The following is a 14,138-nucleotide window of genomic DNA, read 5'->3' as shown; positions in this document are numbered from 1 at the left end:
GTTAGTTCACCCGAAAATGAAAATTCTGTCATTTATTACTTACCCTCATGCCATTACACACCCGTAAGACCTTCATTAATCTTCAGAACACAAATTAAGATATTTTAGTTGAAATCCGATAGCTCCGTGAGGCCTATGTAGGGAGCAATGGACACTTCCTCTCTCAAGATCCATAAAGGTACTAAAAACATATTTAAATCGGTTCATGTGAGTACAGTGGTTCAATATTAATATTATAAAGCGATGAGAATATTTTTGAAACGCGAAAAAAAACTAAATAACGACTTATTTAGTGATGGCCGATTTCAAAACAATGCTTCAGGAAGCATCGGAGCACAGATGAATTAGTGTGTCAAATCTGCTGTTCGGAGCGCCAAAGTCACGTGATTTCAGCAGCTGGCAGTTTGACATGCGATCTGAATCATGATTCGACACACTGATTCATTTATGCTCCGATGCTTCATGAAGCAGTGTTTTGAAATCTGCCATCACTAAATAAGTCGTTATTTTATTTTTTATTTTTTTGGAGCTCCAAAAATATTCTCGTCACTTTATAATATTAATATTGAACCACTGTACTCACATGAACTGATTTAAATATGTTTTTAGTACCTTTATGGATCTTGAGAGAGGAAGTGTCCATTGCTCCCTATGGAGGCCTCACGGAGCTATCGGATTTCAACTAAAATATCTGAATTTGTGTTCTGAAGATTAACGAAGGTCTTACGGGTGTGGAACGGCATGAGGGTAAGTAATAAATGACAGAATTTTCATTTCTGGGTGAACTAACCCTTTAATGTATTATTTAATGAAAATCCTGACCTTGGCTGTTTGTCTTCTGTGCACGACTGTGCATTTATTAGAGTCTATTAGCAGTTCACTCCGACTCGCCCCCAAAAAAGTTGTGAGAAATCAAGATAAATAAAAATATGACACAAAATACAATCCATGTACTTTCTTTGAGATGAATATATGTTTTGTGTTCATCTCAACAAGAAGTTATCACGTTCACATCTGTCACCTGTCACATCTGTCACAACTGGAGTTTGAGATTGGAGATGTTCATGTCAGTGAAGAAAGTAAACAGATACTTTTTTTGGAATTTCTGGGAATTGTATTTTATGTCACTTTTTCTTGGCAAGTCGGAGTGATCTAATACAGTCTTGTACTCCCAGTCGTGCAGAGTAGACCAACGGGCAAGATCAGGATTTTAATTAAATAATGCATTAAATTTTGGGTTTTTTTTAACATATACCCCCTGAACACTTGGAATAAACAGCAGATGTTGCATGGGATTATTCTGTGATACATTTGCATCTTTTTTTAAAAGCTTGATGCTTGTTACTTTTTACTGGCATTATATGGGCGAGCACAACCAGGACATTTTTCTTTTGTTGAATACTGTTTTAATCTGAAATATGTCACATAACGGAAGGAAAAATGGGTTGTAAATTTTTCATGTTGTTTCATGGTGACTTCTCTTTAAATTTTATCTTTAAATTACTTATATCTTCTTTCCGATTAGTTTCCAAATCTTTGCGCGTGCACACTCAAAATGCACTCACAGTGAGCACTCAAGTACACATTAATTTTCCAAAATGTACATTAATTTTCCTGTCTATTTTTTAGCCAATTTCCTGTTCAGCTCTCTCTTCTTACTCCATGATTTTGCACCTACTCCAAAGGTATTTTGTGAATGGTACTGAAAAGTGTTTTTGTGTGTGTTGCCTCATTTATCATCGCTTTAATTGAAAAGAAATTCTTGGAGAGCCTGCATTTGGAAAAAGAGAAGAAAAGGGGAACAAAATCTGTTTCAACTATTAGAACAGCAAATTTATGCTCATTCCTTTAAAGCACTTGCTCAGAATTTTTTTTTATAGTATACAAAATTTCAAACCACGTGGCATTTATTTATATTGCACAAGCACACTTTTCAAGCAAAGTTTTGTTAGGTTTTAAATGAAAAAACAATAGATATATATATTGTTCAAGGTACTGCTTGTAATTGGACACTTTCTGTCAGACATTAGTGGATCACGTTCATGGTCATTTGCTTGGACACAGGTAAATTTGAGTAGAACTGACTTCATACAGTACATCTGCTAGAAGTCTACTTGAGACCACTTAATTATGGGTTATTGCAAATCTGGCTCTAATGCCATTCCTCTAACTTTCCCTTCCCTATTGATTTATCTTTCACTCCTGTGCTCTTACATAAACTGTCTGCATGTCTTCTACTGTCTCTTCTCTTTTTCCTGCTTCAATCTCAGCTTCCATATCATGCTCCTCTGCTGGATTCTCTCTGTCAGGTATTTACATGTCCTTTAACCTATGTGCCCCACCAATTACTGAATGATGTCAACATTATGTTCTCCTGTCCTCTCAGGTGCTTGCTTTAGAGAGCGTTGTTGATGGTATGCCATTGATATGTTCTTTAGCATGTTTCTGAGGTGTCTGCATGTGTGCATTCTATATTAATGGAAATCTTCAATTATCATTCATTGCTGTGTATTTCCAGTATACACAGTGTACTGTAACAGTTTGTAGTACACATCTTTAAGATCCAATCTCATTCTAAGCTGAGAGGTTTGTAGTGATGTGTGGCTGATGTGTTTTATGGTGGTATATAAAGTATTTTGTTTGAATGATCTCTTCCTCATTACACAGCTGAAGCAGAAAACAGTGGAGTTGACCCAGGCCTGTCAAAAACACTATGAGCTCGAGCAGGAGTTGGCTTTTCACAAAATAGATATCAAGTTTGAACCTCTTCTATTTTATCCAGATCCTGTAAGTTTTTGATTTATTTGGGTTTAATAATAGCTAGAGGATAAAAGTGAATAAAAGTTGATAATTCATTGTGATTTGTTTTGAGTATGAGGGATTAATTATCGTTTTTTGTTTTTAATTGGTAAATTTACACTACCGTTCAAAAGTTTGGGATTGAGGGTTTTTGAAAGAAGTCTTTTATGCTCCCCAAGGCTACATTTATCCATCCATCCATTCTCTTCCACTTATCCGGGACTGAGTTGTGGTGGCATCAGGCTAGGGCCCAATCCCATATCTACCCCTTACCCCTTCCCTTTCTCCTACCCCTTCGTTTTGCACGTTCACATGAAGGGCTGGGGTGTCTCAATTCTCTTTTGGCTGGAGTAGTAGGAGTAAGGGGAAGGGCCAGATAGCCCTTCAAACTAAGATTTTCCGGGACCACACTTCGAACGAAAGGGTATGAGAAATTTCCCTGCATTCACCGACTACCGTGCTGCTAGAATTCGTGTAGTGATATTTCCACTCATCGATCACTCGTGTGTTACCTGGCTGCCAGTTTCTCCATAGCTTTCTAAACACGATATTTGAATGATGTGAACACAAATCAATAATACATTTAAAATAAATATCTGGTCATCCTTCATAGCGCAGTTGCTATTTACATCTCGTATTGTCTGTAAACTCTTGTGTTACCAAGATAGCATACATAAGCAGCCCTGGTACCCCATACTCCCGAAGTGCCCTCCACTAGACACTAATGGTGGGTATTGACACAAATTTCACAATTTGATTTTATTTCTATTCACAAGCTTGTGATTCAATCCAATTCCTGTCAGTTGGTACATTACTATAATATTAAAGGTTAAATTAACTATAATATTAAAGGTTAAATCACTTTCACTTTAATTCTCAAGCAACAGGAACACAGGATAAACTTCCACAAAGCATTAGGGGTATAACGGAACATGTAATCGAAATCATGAAATTCAAACAGAAAATGCGGTTTTGAAGCGCTTTGGTGTGGCGTGACAGATCACTGTGTAGGTGCCTCAATTCAACCGGCAATGCGAGTGAGCGCGATCATCTCTTTCTCTTTAATACTAGTTACAGAATAAACATGAATGAACACCTGAAGTATGTTGAAAGATAGTACAACTTTAATATATTTAATATATTAACCCTTTAATATATTTAAAGACAGAGATACAATTTGTTCAGTAAACTACTGTTTATTAAAAAAAAGTAATTTTATGTTTAGTTTTCTCCCCACCTGCTGTAAAGAAACCCATACCGAACCGTGACTTCAAAACCGAGGTATGTACCGAACCGTGAGTTTTGTGTACCGTTACACCCCTACAAAGCATTGATGAGGCCAGACAAACTGAGCAGAAACAGAGATAACTTAAGTACTAGAGATAATGAGGTGCACACAGCTGAACTGAATGCCAAATCAAGTTAATTGATTGCATGACTGTGACAGCTAGCTTGTACACTGTAAAAAATTTTTTAATGATTTATCACAACATTTTTTTTGTCAAATCAACTTCAGTAATTAAAGTAGTTCAGATAACATAATATTTTTTGAGTTTCTGTTGAATAAACCAATCGCCTTCACTGAATTAACACATTTTTTTTATTTCAATAAACTCAAAATTTTAAGGCAACAAGGTAACTTTTTTTAAGTTAAACCAACAGTTCTTTTTACAGTGTAGTTTAATTGATGTTATATTAATGCAATGGTTTGGTTTTCCATAACCTAATTTGTGTTCATAATCATTAAATAAGGATTATAATCACTAAACAGACTAGTAAGTGTATATTATTGTATAATTTTGTATTTAGGCATATTGCACCTATTCATTTAAATCTCCTGTCCAAGCAGCTTTTTAAGACAATGATTATTGTCATTTAGTGCCATCACCTGACCATTATAAAGAGATGAATTCATTAAAGAATACTTTCTCGTTTATTTAATTCTGACATAATATTCGACCACAGCTTTTTCTTGTGACTTTTACTTCTGTAAAATTGGGTATCGCAACTGCTAGGTAACAATGTTGATAGAAACTTTTCATTTCAAGGTAATGTCATTGTTAAATTGGACTAATTTGGACAGTCACGCTAAAAGTGTGTTGTTTAAGTCTTTGTGTCGGGGGGAAAAAATATAATATCGACTGCAGTCTTCTATTATTCCTGACACTGGATTGATGTAAAGTAAATAGAGTAAAGTAGCTGATTCCAACGACTCCTTTGTTGAGAAACAGGAGTCAGAGACGACTCCAAAAACGACTCCTTGTTCCTCCTCAAGTCTAGATTCAGCGATTGGTTGGATTCTTCTTTTCCAACACTCTGGCATAGACTTTGCCATGCAGTTTGAGGAGTGATGATCCCTCTATAATTTGAACACACCCATTTAAAAAAAAAGGGGGGGGGGACTACCCCACCCGTCTGCCAACCGCCAGGCGCTGTCCCAGATTCCCATGCGCTATTGAACAGGACAAGACAGCCCGACTACATACTTCATAATTCAGTATCTCAAGGCAAATCTGTCCACCCCTGGCACCTTGCCACTTCTCAGCTTTTTGACTACCTCAGTGCCTTCCGCTAGGGAAATCGGCCCTCCAACCCTGCATCTTCTTGTGCGGGTATGTCCTCTGGTTTAAGAAGATCCTCAAAATGTTCCTTCCTCCTTCAGATGACATTGTCAGGCAAGATCAGGAAATTCCCGTCCTGACTTAACACAGCCTGGACCAGCCCATGCTTATTTTTCCTCAAAATGTTCCTTCCTCCTTCAGATGACATTGTCAGGCAAGATCAGGAAATTCCTGTCCTGACTTAACACAGCCTGGACCAGCCCATGCTTTCCCCAACTAAGTCGCCTGATGGTTTGTCAGAACCTCTTTGAGGTCGACCAAAAGTCCTTCATTGCTTTTCCCATATCTAAGTTTTTGCTTCTATGACAATTGCAGCTATGGTCCATTTAGCTTGCCGATACCGGTTGGGAGAATCAGGAGATCCATTGCATAACCGAACCTGAAAGGCCTCTTTTTTCCATGTGATGGCTTCCCTCACTGCTGGTGTCAACCAACGTTGGGTTGCCAACACAATAGCCTTCAAGGAGGTGGCCCCACATTATTATTTTGGGCTGAGTCCTACTGTTGAAAACAGTTATACTACTAAATCTACTACTAAATCTGTTTGTGTAAACCATGATATTTTTTTTCTCTATATTTTTTGAATATAAAGTTTAATAGAACAGCATTTATTTTAAATTAAAAAATATTTTGTAACTATGAATGTCTTTACTGTCACTTGATAAATTTGATTCATATTTGCTGGAATAAAGGTATTAATTTAAATAACAAGTATTCATTTAATTAAAACAAACAAACAAACAAACAAACAAACAAACATCTTACTGACCCTAAACTCTTGAACAGTAGTGTGACTTATCCTTTTCCATTCAATATGTAGTGCATGAAGTTTTACTTCATTCAGTTATACTTTAAGAAAAGAAATATGTTAATATTTTAATAATATAAGATTTTTGGCTAGTGTGAGTCTTTAACAGTGACATTATAATTTATTCATAGGTGACATTTCATTCATTTGAGATTTGATGATTAAATTCTGCAATACAAAAGCTCCAAATGACTTTGCTTTAGTTATTTAGGATGATATTAATTTTTAGAGACATCATTCTCTGTGTTGTTCAGGAGGTGGAGGTAGGGAACCTTTCTAGCGAGAGTCCCTACTTAGGAAAGTCTTGTCAGAAGAGGAACATCACATTCCCAATGCAGACAGAGAGCATGGGTGCACAAGACCAGCAGCAGCCAGCCTCAGTGGACCTGACAGAGACAGACTGCCCCAGAGAACATGACATGTCCAGACATGCGCAGCTCAGAGGTAAAAAGGTTCAAGGGTACTGTGTGTGAATTCACATTATATTAAGTAAATACATTTCTATATTACACATGCTATCCATTTTTACTAGCTTTACTTGTAACAATCTGTAGTTTTCAATTCTTATTACCAGCACTGCTGCTCAGTTTTGGTACTACTGCATACAATTGCCTTGCTATAAACAATAACACCCTCAAATAAAACTGAAAGGACTGTTGATGACCTATTAATTTGGTGGGTTTGAAGCCTAACAAAAATAATCAAACCAAGTGACATCTGCAAACAAATGATGCAGGACATTTTCCCATTTTTATGGGACCACTGTAATATCTTCATCTCTGCAGTTTTCCTAATGCATCTAAGTTTTCGTTTTTTGTTTTGTTTTTAGCTGAAGTGCGATTACGGCAATTACTTACAGAAATTGAGGTGAGAGAGCAGCAGATCCTTAGAGCCAGTGAGGAGCTCCAGCAGCTAGAGGAGACAGTTTCTCAGAGACAGGTGAGATGTTCCCCTTTAAAGGGTCATGAAACCCCAAAACACTTTTTTTGAGATGTAAACAGATATGTATAGGCTGCACATCATTGAAAACACTAAAGGTACTGATTAATGTTATTTATAATAATAATAGATATTTTTGCATTTTTCAGAGCAATTTCTGTCTTCCGGTTTGAAAAGCTGAGTCGGAGCAACGTCACAAAATCTGACGTCATCGTGTACTTTCGGCCCAAATATGGGCATGGTCGAACATGCTGACGTAGACCGTTTCAAGCGATTCTCGACATATATTCAGTACATAAAGCTCATTTAATCCAATCACTGCGCTGTAGTATGCATAAGATTATAATTGCGGTATTATGCATGAGGAAGTATCACTTCTCTCGCCTTGGTTTCTTGTCATTCAGAGACATATCGTTGGTGCTCATTTCCTCAGTGCTACAACACAATGTGTTTTCCTGCCACGCGACCAGAGCAGAGGTTTGCATGTGTGCATGTGGATTGTTTTGCTGTAATCTACCAGCGCAAATGGAAAATATGTTCGCGTGAGATCGCATTACAGCAGAGAATTCAAATGTCACAAAAGTGCTGTTCATCACCTAGCTGCGTTCAAACACGCGATGTGTTCCTTCAGCACAGCAGCACATGTGTGTTGTTTGTATTTTGCTCGCGATGAGGTCAGAACTGGAGTTTGAATACGAAACACATGTGAACACATGAAAAATACAACTGTTATGCTATACATGCGGAGCGCGCATATGATCGGTTTTCAGTAACATTAGCCACGTGGCACATAGCTCATACAGAATAAAGTATCTGTGTTTAAAGTTTTTATTTCACACATTCTCCTGCACCAAACATTAATCAGCACGGTGTAGTTATGCACACATAATTCATCAAGTCTTCTTCAAATGAATTATATGTGCAAACTGGACACTGATACAGTGGTGTAGCCTATCTGAACGCGACGACACGATTATTCTAATAGACAAAAGACTGATTTTGAGACTGCAGTGCTTGTAAACATAATCAAAGTAGCCTATTATTAGCCCTATTAAATATTCTTTCGGATTTCTCCCTTGTGCTTGGGAGTTTGTTGTCATTTTCTCCGTGCGCATATATTAATATTCATTATTCTGTATAATGAGTGTGTTCTATGTCTGTGTTTCATTGATTGTTCTCTCCCCTCTTCCCCCCCTCTACACTCCCACTTTTCCAGAGCTTTACATGCCCATTTTAACAGAGTTTTTGCAGCTCAGAGGTGTGAACGACCAGGTTAAAACAGGGGGGTTTCATGACCCTTTAAAAATCTTCTGTGAATGGCTCTATGTTTTAAAATACCTATAGCAGATCTCTTTGAGAAGATTTCCTCTGTTTAAGTAAAACTTGATAGCAGAGTCTCCATTCAGATTTGTTTTATTATTATTATATAAGTATTTAATTGATCTATGTTGATTTGTTCATAGATCCGTGAGGCTGAGAAGGAGCAGCTCAGGCAAGAGCTTCAGAGGAGGATACAGAGACTAGGAGAGCTAAGAGGAGAGATGGAGGCCGTAGAGAGGCAGCTGGACACACTGAATGCTGAGAGGAATCAAGCCCAGAATGAAATGGACCAGCTGCATAATCTACTGCACAGCCTGGATCCTAGTGACCCCAGACATGTCAGTAACACTCAACCTTATGATGATAAAGCAATAATTACTGTGATTTTACCATGGTTAAGTAGTGTTGTTGTGACGATGTGCTGCTGAGTCCCTAAAACCCCCTTAACTGTGTTTAAATCTCTGTTATGCGCAACTTCTTGTGGATTATTGTTAAAAAGACACCAATGTTCTGTAAATAAATGTATTCATAATAATAATTACAAAAAAAGAAATCCTGTTAAATTTACAATATAAAAACTGGCAGCTGTGGTTGCCAGATATTCACTTAAAAAAAAATAATTAAAAAAGAGCATGTTTTACAGATTATAAATGTATCATGAACTGATATAATGTTAAAGTCGGCATGAAATTAAAATCCACCCTATCTATTTTCTAAATGCATGTTATAAATCTTAATTTTGAACAATTCATATGTGCATATGTTTCTTTTTTTTTTTAAATTTGATTTCTTAATGTTTAATCAAAATGTCATTACGTGACTGTCCGATAAAAACAACAGATTTCTCTACGATTTCTAACACATCTTAAAATTCAATCAACAACCAATACATTGTTTTTTCTTTTTCGATAATTCGTTACACTCAAATACATGTTACAGTAGGGAAGAAAATATCTGTCGCTTCTTCTGTTGCATCACAACTTTAATATACCAATCTACTTAAACGGTAACACTTTACAATAAGGTTTCATTAGTTAACTACTTTAGTTAACATGAACTAATAATGAACTGCACTTCTACAGCATTTATTAATGTTAATTTTATTTTTAGCATATACTAATACATTATTAAAATCATATATATACATTTATATAAAATGTGTTTGCTAAAATTAGTTAATGCACTGTGAACTAACATGAACAAACAATTAGCGGCTGGATTTTTATTAACTAATGTTAACAAAGATTAATAAATACAGTAACAAATGTATTGCTCATTGTTAGTTCATGTTAGTTAATACATTAACTAATGTTACAAATGAGACCATATTGTAAAGTGTATTTACCACTTAAACTATATAAATCTGCTTAAGATAAACCCTCATAACAATACAGATGTTCAAAAATAAAAGGCCACATTAAAAACTACAGTTCATCAAAACCAGCCATTCTATAAACAATGGCTAATAAATAAACATAAACAGAACAGTGTTACCTACACAAAGTCAAACCATCTGGCTAAAATACATGACACTAAATTAATGCAACATACATAAATTAGTTAAACAAATAAAATATAAAATAAAACACCAAAACTTGTTACATATGGTAATAAACAATATTGTACTGTAAAAATACAATGACCCCAAACTTTTGAACGTTTTATTATTATTATTTTTTTTCAATTTGAATTGGTCAAAACTGACAGTAAAAACTTAATTTATTTAACGTTAATGGTTGCCAGATAACATTAACTTAAAGCAATTGAAATGCAGTTACAGCTTTGTCTATTTTTGCTATGTTTCTCTGGTTGAGATTGATAAATACGCTTAGAACAAATATTGTATCATGTAGTTAGTAGTTTATACATTCAAATGTTAAATATATATGCAAGAACATTTTTCTTCTAAGAACAATGGTTACACATTTCCACAACATGTGTTACTGTATACACCTATGTGTGATCATCACTCTTAAAGGTCCATGCTGTGCCTTCACAACATCATATGCCAATGCCACAAAATCATTTTCATGGGTGTGTTATATTGTCTATGTATATTGTGCCTTCACCACAAGCCTCTTCAGATCCTTAGTCTATTTATGTTATAAAACAACAAAGTGCATGTCTTCCTGTTTTCTGTTAAAGAAAATGTTTGGGATACAAACAGTGTAGTCGAAAATGTGTCTCAAACACTGATGTGTTGTTGTGGTACCTCCCTAACAACAAAGGTGACAATAATAAGATGAAGTTCTCTGTGGAATTAATCATCTCTAACCCATGATGCTCAGCAACAAGTAGCAGTCATATAAAATGAGGCTCCTGTCTCTTTAAGAAAGAAGAGAGAACCTAGGGGAAATCTGTTGATACTGTGGGTGGAGCCAAAGAGATCCTTACTCCCACCCGGCCCCAGACAAGAGCACTGATTTGCTGAGGCAGAAAGTTTCCTGTGTTGATTCAAAGAGAGTTGAGAGGAGGGTGGAAACAGTGCAGGGACAGAGGAGGAGGGGGAGAATGAAGTCTAGAGGAGAGGGCTACTTTTAATGATAGTTGGACTCTGTAGACAAAAGCTCTGCAGTTTAGAGTAACGGAGCTCAAAGAGACAGGAAATGTTCTCTTTTTGCACAAAGTGTTCCTGTTACCCCTCCTGGTGCAGCAACAGAAGAAAAATGGATATATAGAGACAGAAATTGAAGAGATGGCAGCCACACTGCTGTAGTAAGTACTCCACTGGGGTCAAGGAGGGGCTTATGGGAGGCTGCTGTCATACTGTTGCAATTTGGGACTCTCAATTTTGTTTGTAGAAATGATTATTGGTACCTAACAATAAGAACATTATTTTATTTTTTAAGTTGATCAAAACATGCTTCATGAAAGTTTGAATATATATGAAATATATTGTCCGTGTTTTTAAACAGGAAATTGCAAAAGCATTATGTCATCAGGGTTTGCTGGCTTGCATATTCTACATGATTTACATTAGATTTGAGAGCAGTTGGTATAATAACTATGTACATTGTTAAATTACTATGACCAAATTATTAGATAAAAAAATTTGGGATTTGGGATTTTTGGCATATTTATTTATAAATAATGTCGGTCCAAAGTTTTTAAGTCAAACTTTACTGTAAATAATATATTATGTGTAAAATAATGCTTAATAAAAGTGTTACATTATCACTTTGAGATAGTGTTGGAAGGCAAGCGGAAGTGGATGGGTGGAGAAGTAATGAATGCAGAAGTCCAAGAAAGTCCTTGCTTCCCAATTCGCATACTGTCCACCCTAAACAGTATTTGAGATTAGCAACATTTTGGGGGCGGATAATACACTGTAAAAAAGATTGTTCAAATTTGTAAATAAAAATTATAAAGTATATAAAACAAAGAATATGTTTTAAAAGAAAATACTATTTCAGTCTTTCTACTTTCCTACTTAATTTCACATTTAATTCAAGCCAAGTCACCTTTTATTATACAATACATATAGCTTCAAAGCAGCTTTACAGTGATAACTGTAAAATAGTGTCATTGTTCAGCTGAAGTCAGTTCAGTGTTGATCCAGTTCCGTTATAAAGATCATCAATTATTACATTAGTTCATTTCATCTATAAAGCAGTTCTAGAGAAAACAGTGATGTCATCATTCAGCTCATACGCTATACGCTATAACAATAACGTAATTAATTGAGAAATTTACCAGGATTTTGTGAGTGAAAATTGTTTGTACACCATTTTTTTTTCAGTGTATATGAATTGGGATGCAGGGACTTTGTCTTTTTTCAGTTCTGTTCTGAGATTTGTATCAGATTAATAAAAAAAAAAAAGTTTTAAATGCGTTAATGACTAATGAAATCTAGTAGTTCTACATTTTCCACAGAAATGTGAGGGTGCTTTCCAATTAAAGTCCCCTCCAGGGTGCTAGGGTGTTTTGGGTGGTTGTCAGGGTGTTGCTATGCAGTTGCTGAGGTGTTCAAATGGTTGCCAGATGGATGCTTACTGACCCAGTCAAATGAGTCCACCCCTAAAGGCCCATTTACATCAGGAACCATAACTGTAATGATAACTATAACGATAAGTATATTAGCGTCCACTCCAACGCATGATAATGTTATATTTATTATAAGCAGGCACTGCAGTTATGTTGTCTTCCACTTCCAGTGCTTAAGCTCTTTAAAGCAGGATGGATTTGATGTCAGTATTTTTGTCATTTATTAGTTAAAAAAAAATTGTTCTGAAAGTGATTCCATTGATATTATTCCTTTGTCTTGTTATTGTTATAGTTGTGGTGTGGACACCAATTTATTCATAGAATTAGCACGATTATTAATCCGTTATAGTTATCATTGCAGTTATCGTCTTTGGTGTAAATTGGCCTGAAATCTCTATGATGTGCTGGTCCCCTAATATGGCTTGGGTTCCTGCTAAGTATATGGGATTTTTTTTTTTTTCAAACATTTCGTTGCCCACCAGTTCCCAAGGGGGTGCGCAAGTCTAAAAATTATTTTAATGTAGTTATATTAACACAATCTTAATAAAAATAAAAAAAAAAACACTAAAAATAAAGATGTACAACATAAAACTGATATTATATACCACTTGTGTTGTACTTGTGTGTCTACTGATTCTGCACTGACTCTCTGCCATCACTTCTGCAGGCCCATGTGAAGGCTCAGTTGTCCAAAAAGACACAGCTACTGGCCATCATGAGCAGAAAGCACCAGGAACTGGAGAGCAGGCTGGATGATATGATCACACGCATCCACAAGGAAACGCAGGAGATCAAAGAACTAGAGCAACAGCTTACTGATGGTGAGGAAATTGTAAGATTTTTTTTTAAACCTTTATTGAATAAAAAATGCTAGAGTTGGATTTATTGAGAATTTATGGATGAATACAATATATTTAAATTAAAATAAGTAAGAAGAATCAATCTCCACTCATTTAGGTCAGATAGCTGCTAATGAAGCACTTAAGCGTGACCTGGAGGGCATCATCTCAGGTCTCCAGGAGTATCTGCAGGGGATGAAGGAACAAGCACGAAGAGCGCAGTCAGATTGCAGGCGCCTGCAAAGGGAGAAAGATGCTCTGCAGCACCTCCTATGTGAGAAGGAGCTTCAGTGTACACAGCTGGAGAAAGATGCTCGGAGTGCTGAAAACACACAGGAGGTTAGATTCTGTTTTTGACACCATGCTCAACGGTGCAGTTTTAATACACCACTCTGTAATAATATGTCAAATTAACATTATCATATTGTTTGTTGTGTTGTAGGAGCTGCAGCATCAGCAGCAGGAGTTGGAGGATCTGAGGAAGGAGAACAAAGAGCTGAAGCAAGCTCAGGGTCAGGTTAGTGAATATGAGGCAGAGCTGGAGACCCAACTGCAGGAGAGAAATACTGAGGCCACACAACTGAGGGAGGAGCTGAGCAGACTGCGTCGACTCAGTCAAGTAGGAAATCTCTTCATAGATTTTTACATATTTATCCATAATATAATATAGTTTTTTTTAAAGGAATAGTTCACCTGAAAATAAAAATTCTGTTTCGTTTTTTTTTTTTCATTTCACAAAATGTTAAAACCACTTGTGCACTATATTTAAAATATTGCTGATATGTCCTCTTACATCTTCTTGAAATCCTTCAACAACAAGCTGGATCT

At 36.1% G+C, this 14,138-nt stretch overlaps 1 protein-coding gene across 6 annotated transcripts in view; it reads left to right on the top strand.

Moving 5' to 3' along the window:
* Window positions 1–14,138, top strand: part of cntrl (centriolin) — a 40,621-nt gene that overhangs the window by 5,044 nt on the left and 21,439 nt on the right. For 4 of the 6 annotated variants that reach the window (XM_048190083.1, XM_048190086.1, XM_048190082.1 and 1 more), the window contains exons 7-13: window positions 2,668–2,787; window positions 6,483–6,672; window positions 7,058–7,167; window positions 8,631–8,825; window positions 13,139–13,292; window positions 13,429–13,649; window positions 13,753–13,929. In XM_048190083.1, coding sequence (XP_048046040.1) covers window positions 2,668–2,787; window positions 6,483–6,672; window positions 7,058–7,167; window positions 8,631–8,825; window positions 13,139–13,292; window positions 13,429–13,649; window positions 13,753–13,929 — 1,167 coding nt within the window. The remainder of the gene's footprint in view (window positions 1–2,667; window positions 2,788–6,482; window positions 6,673–7,057; window positions 7,168–8,630; window positions 8,826–13,138; window positions 13,293–13,428; window positions 13,650–13,752; window positions 13,930–14,138) is intronic. The other 2 variants (XM_048190084.1, XM_048190085.1) reach the window with 2 other exon arrangements.

This window comes from Megalobrama amblycephala, linkage group LG4 (genome assembly GCF_018812025.1).
Source record: "Megalobrama amblycephala isolate DHTTF-2021 linkage group LG4, ASM1881202v1, whole genome shotgun sequence".
In the NCBI taxonomy this organism is placed as follows: domain Eukaryota; kingdom Metazoa; phylum Chordata; class Actinopteri; order Cypriniformes; family Xenocyprididae; genus Megalobrama; species Megalobrama amblycephala.
This window is presented reverse-complemented; position numbering and strand designations above follow the sequence as displayed.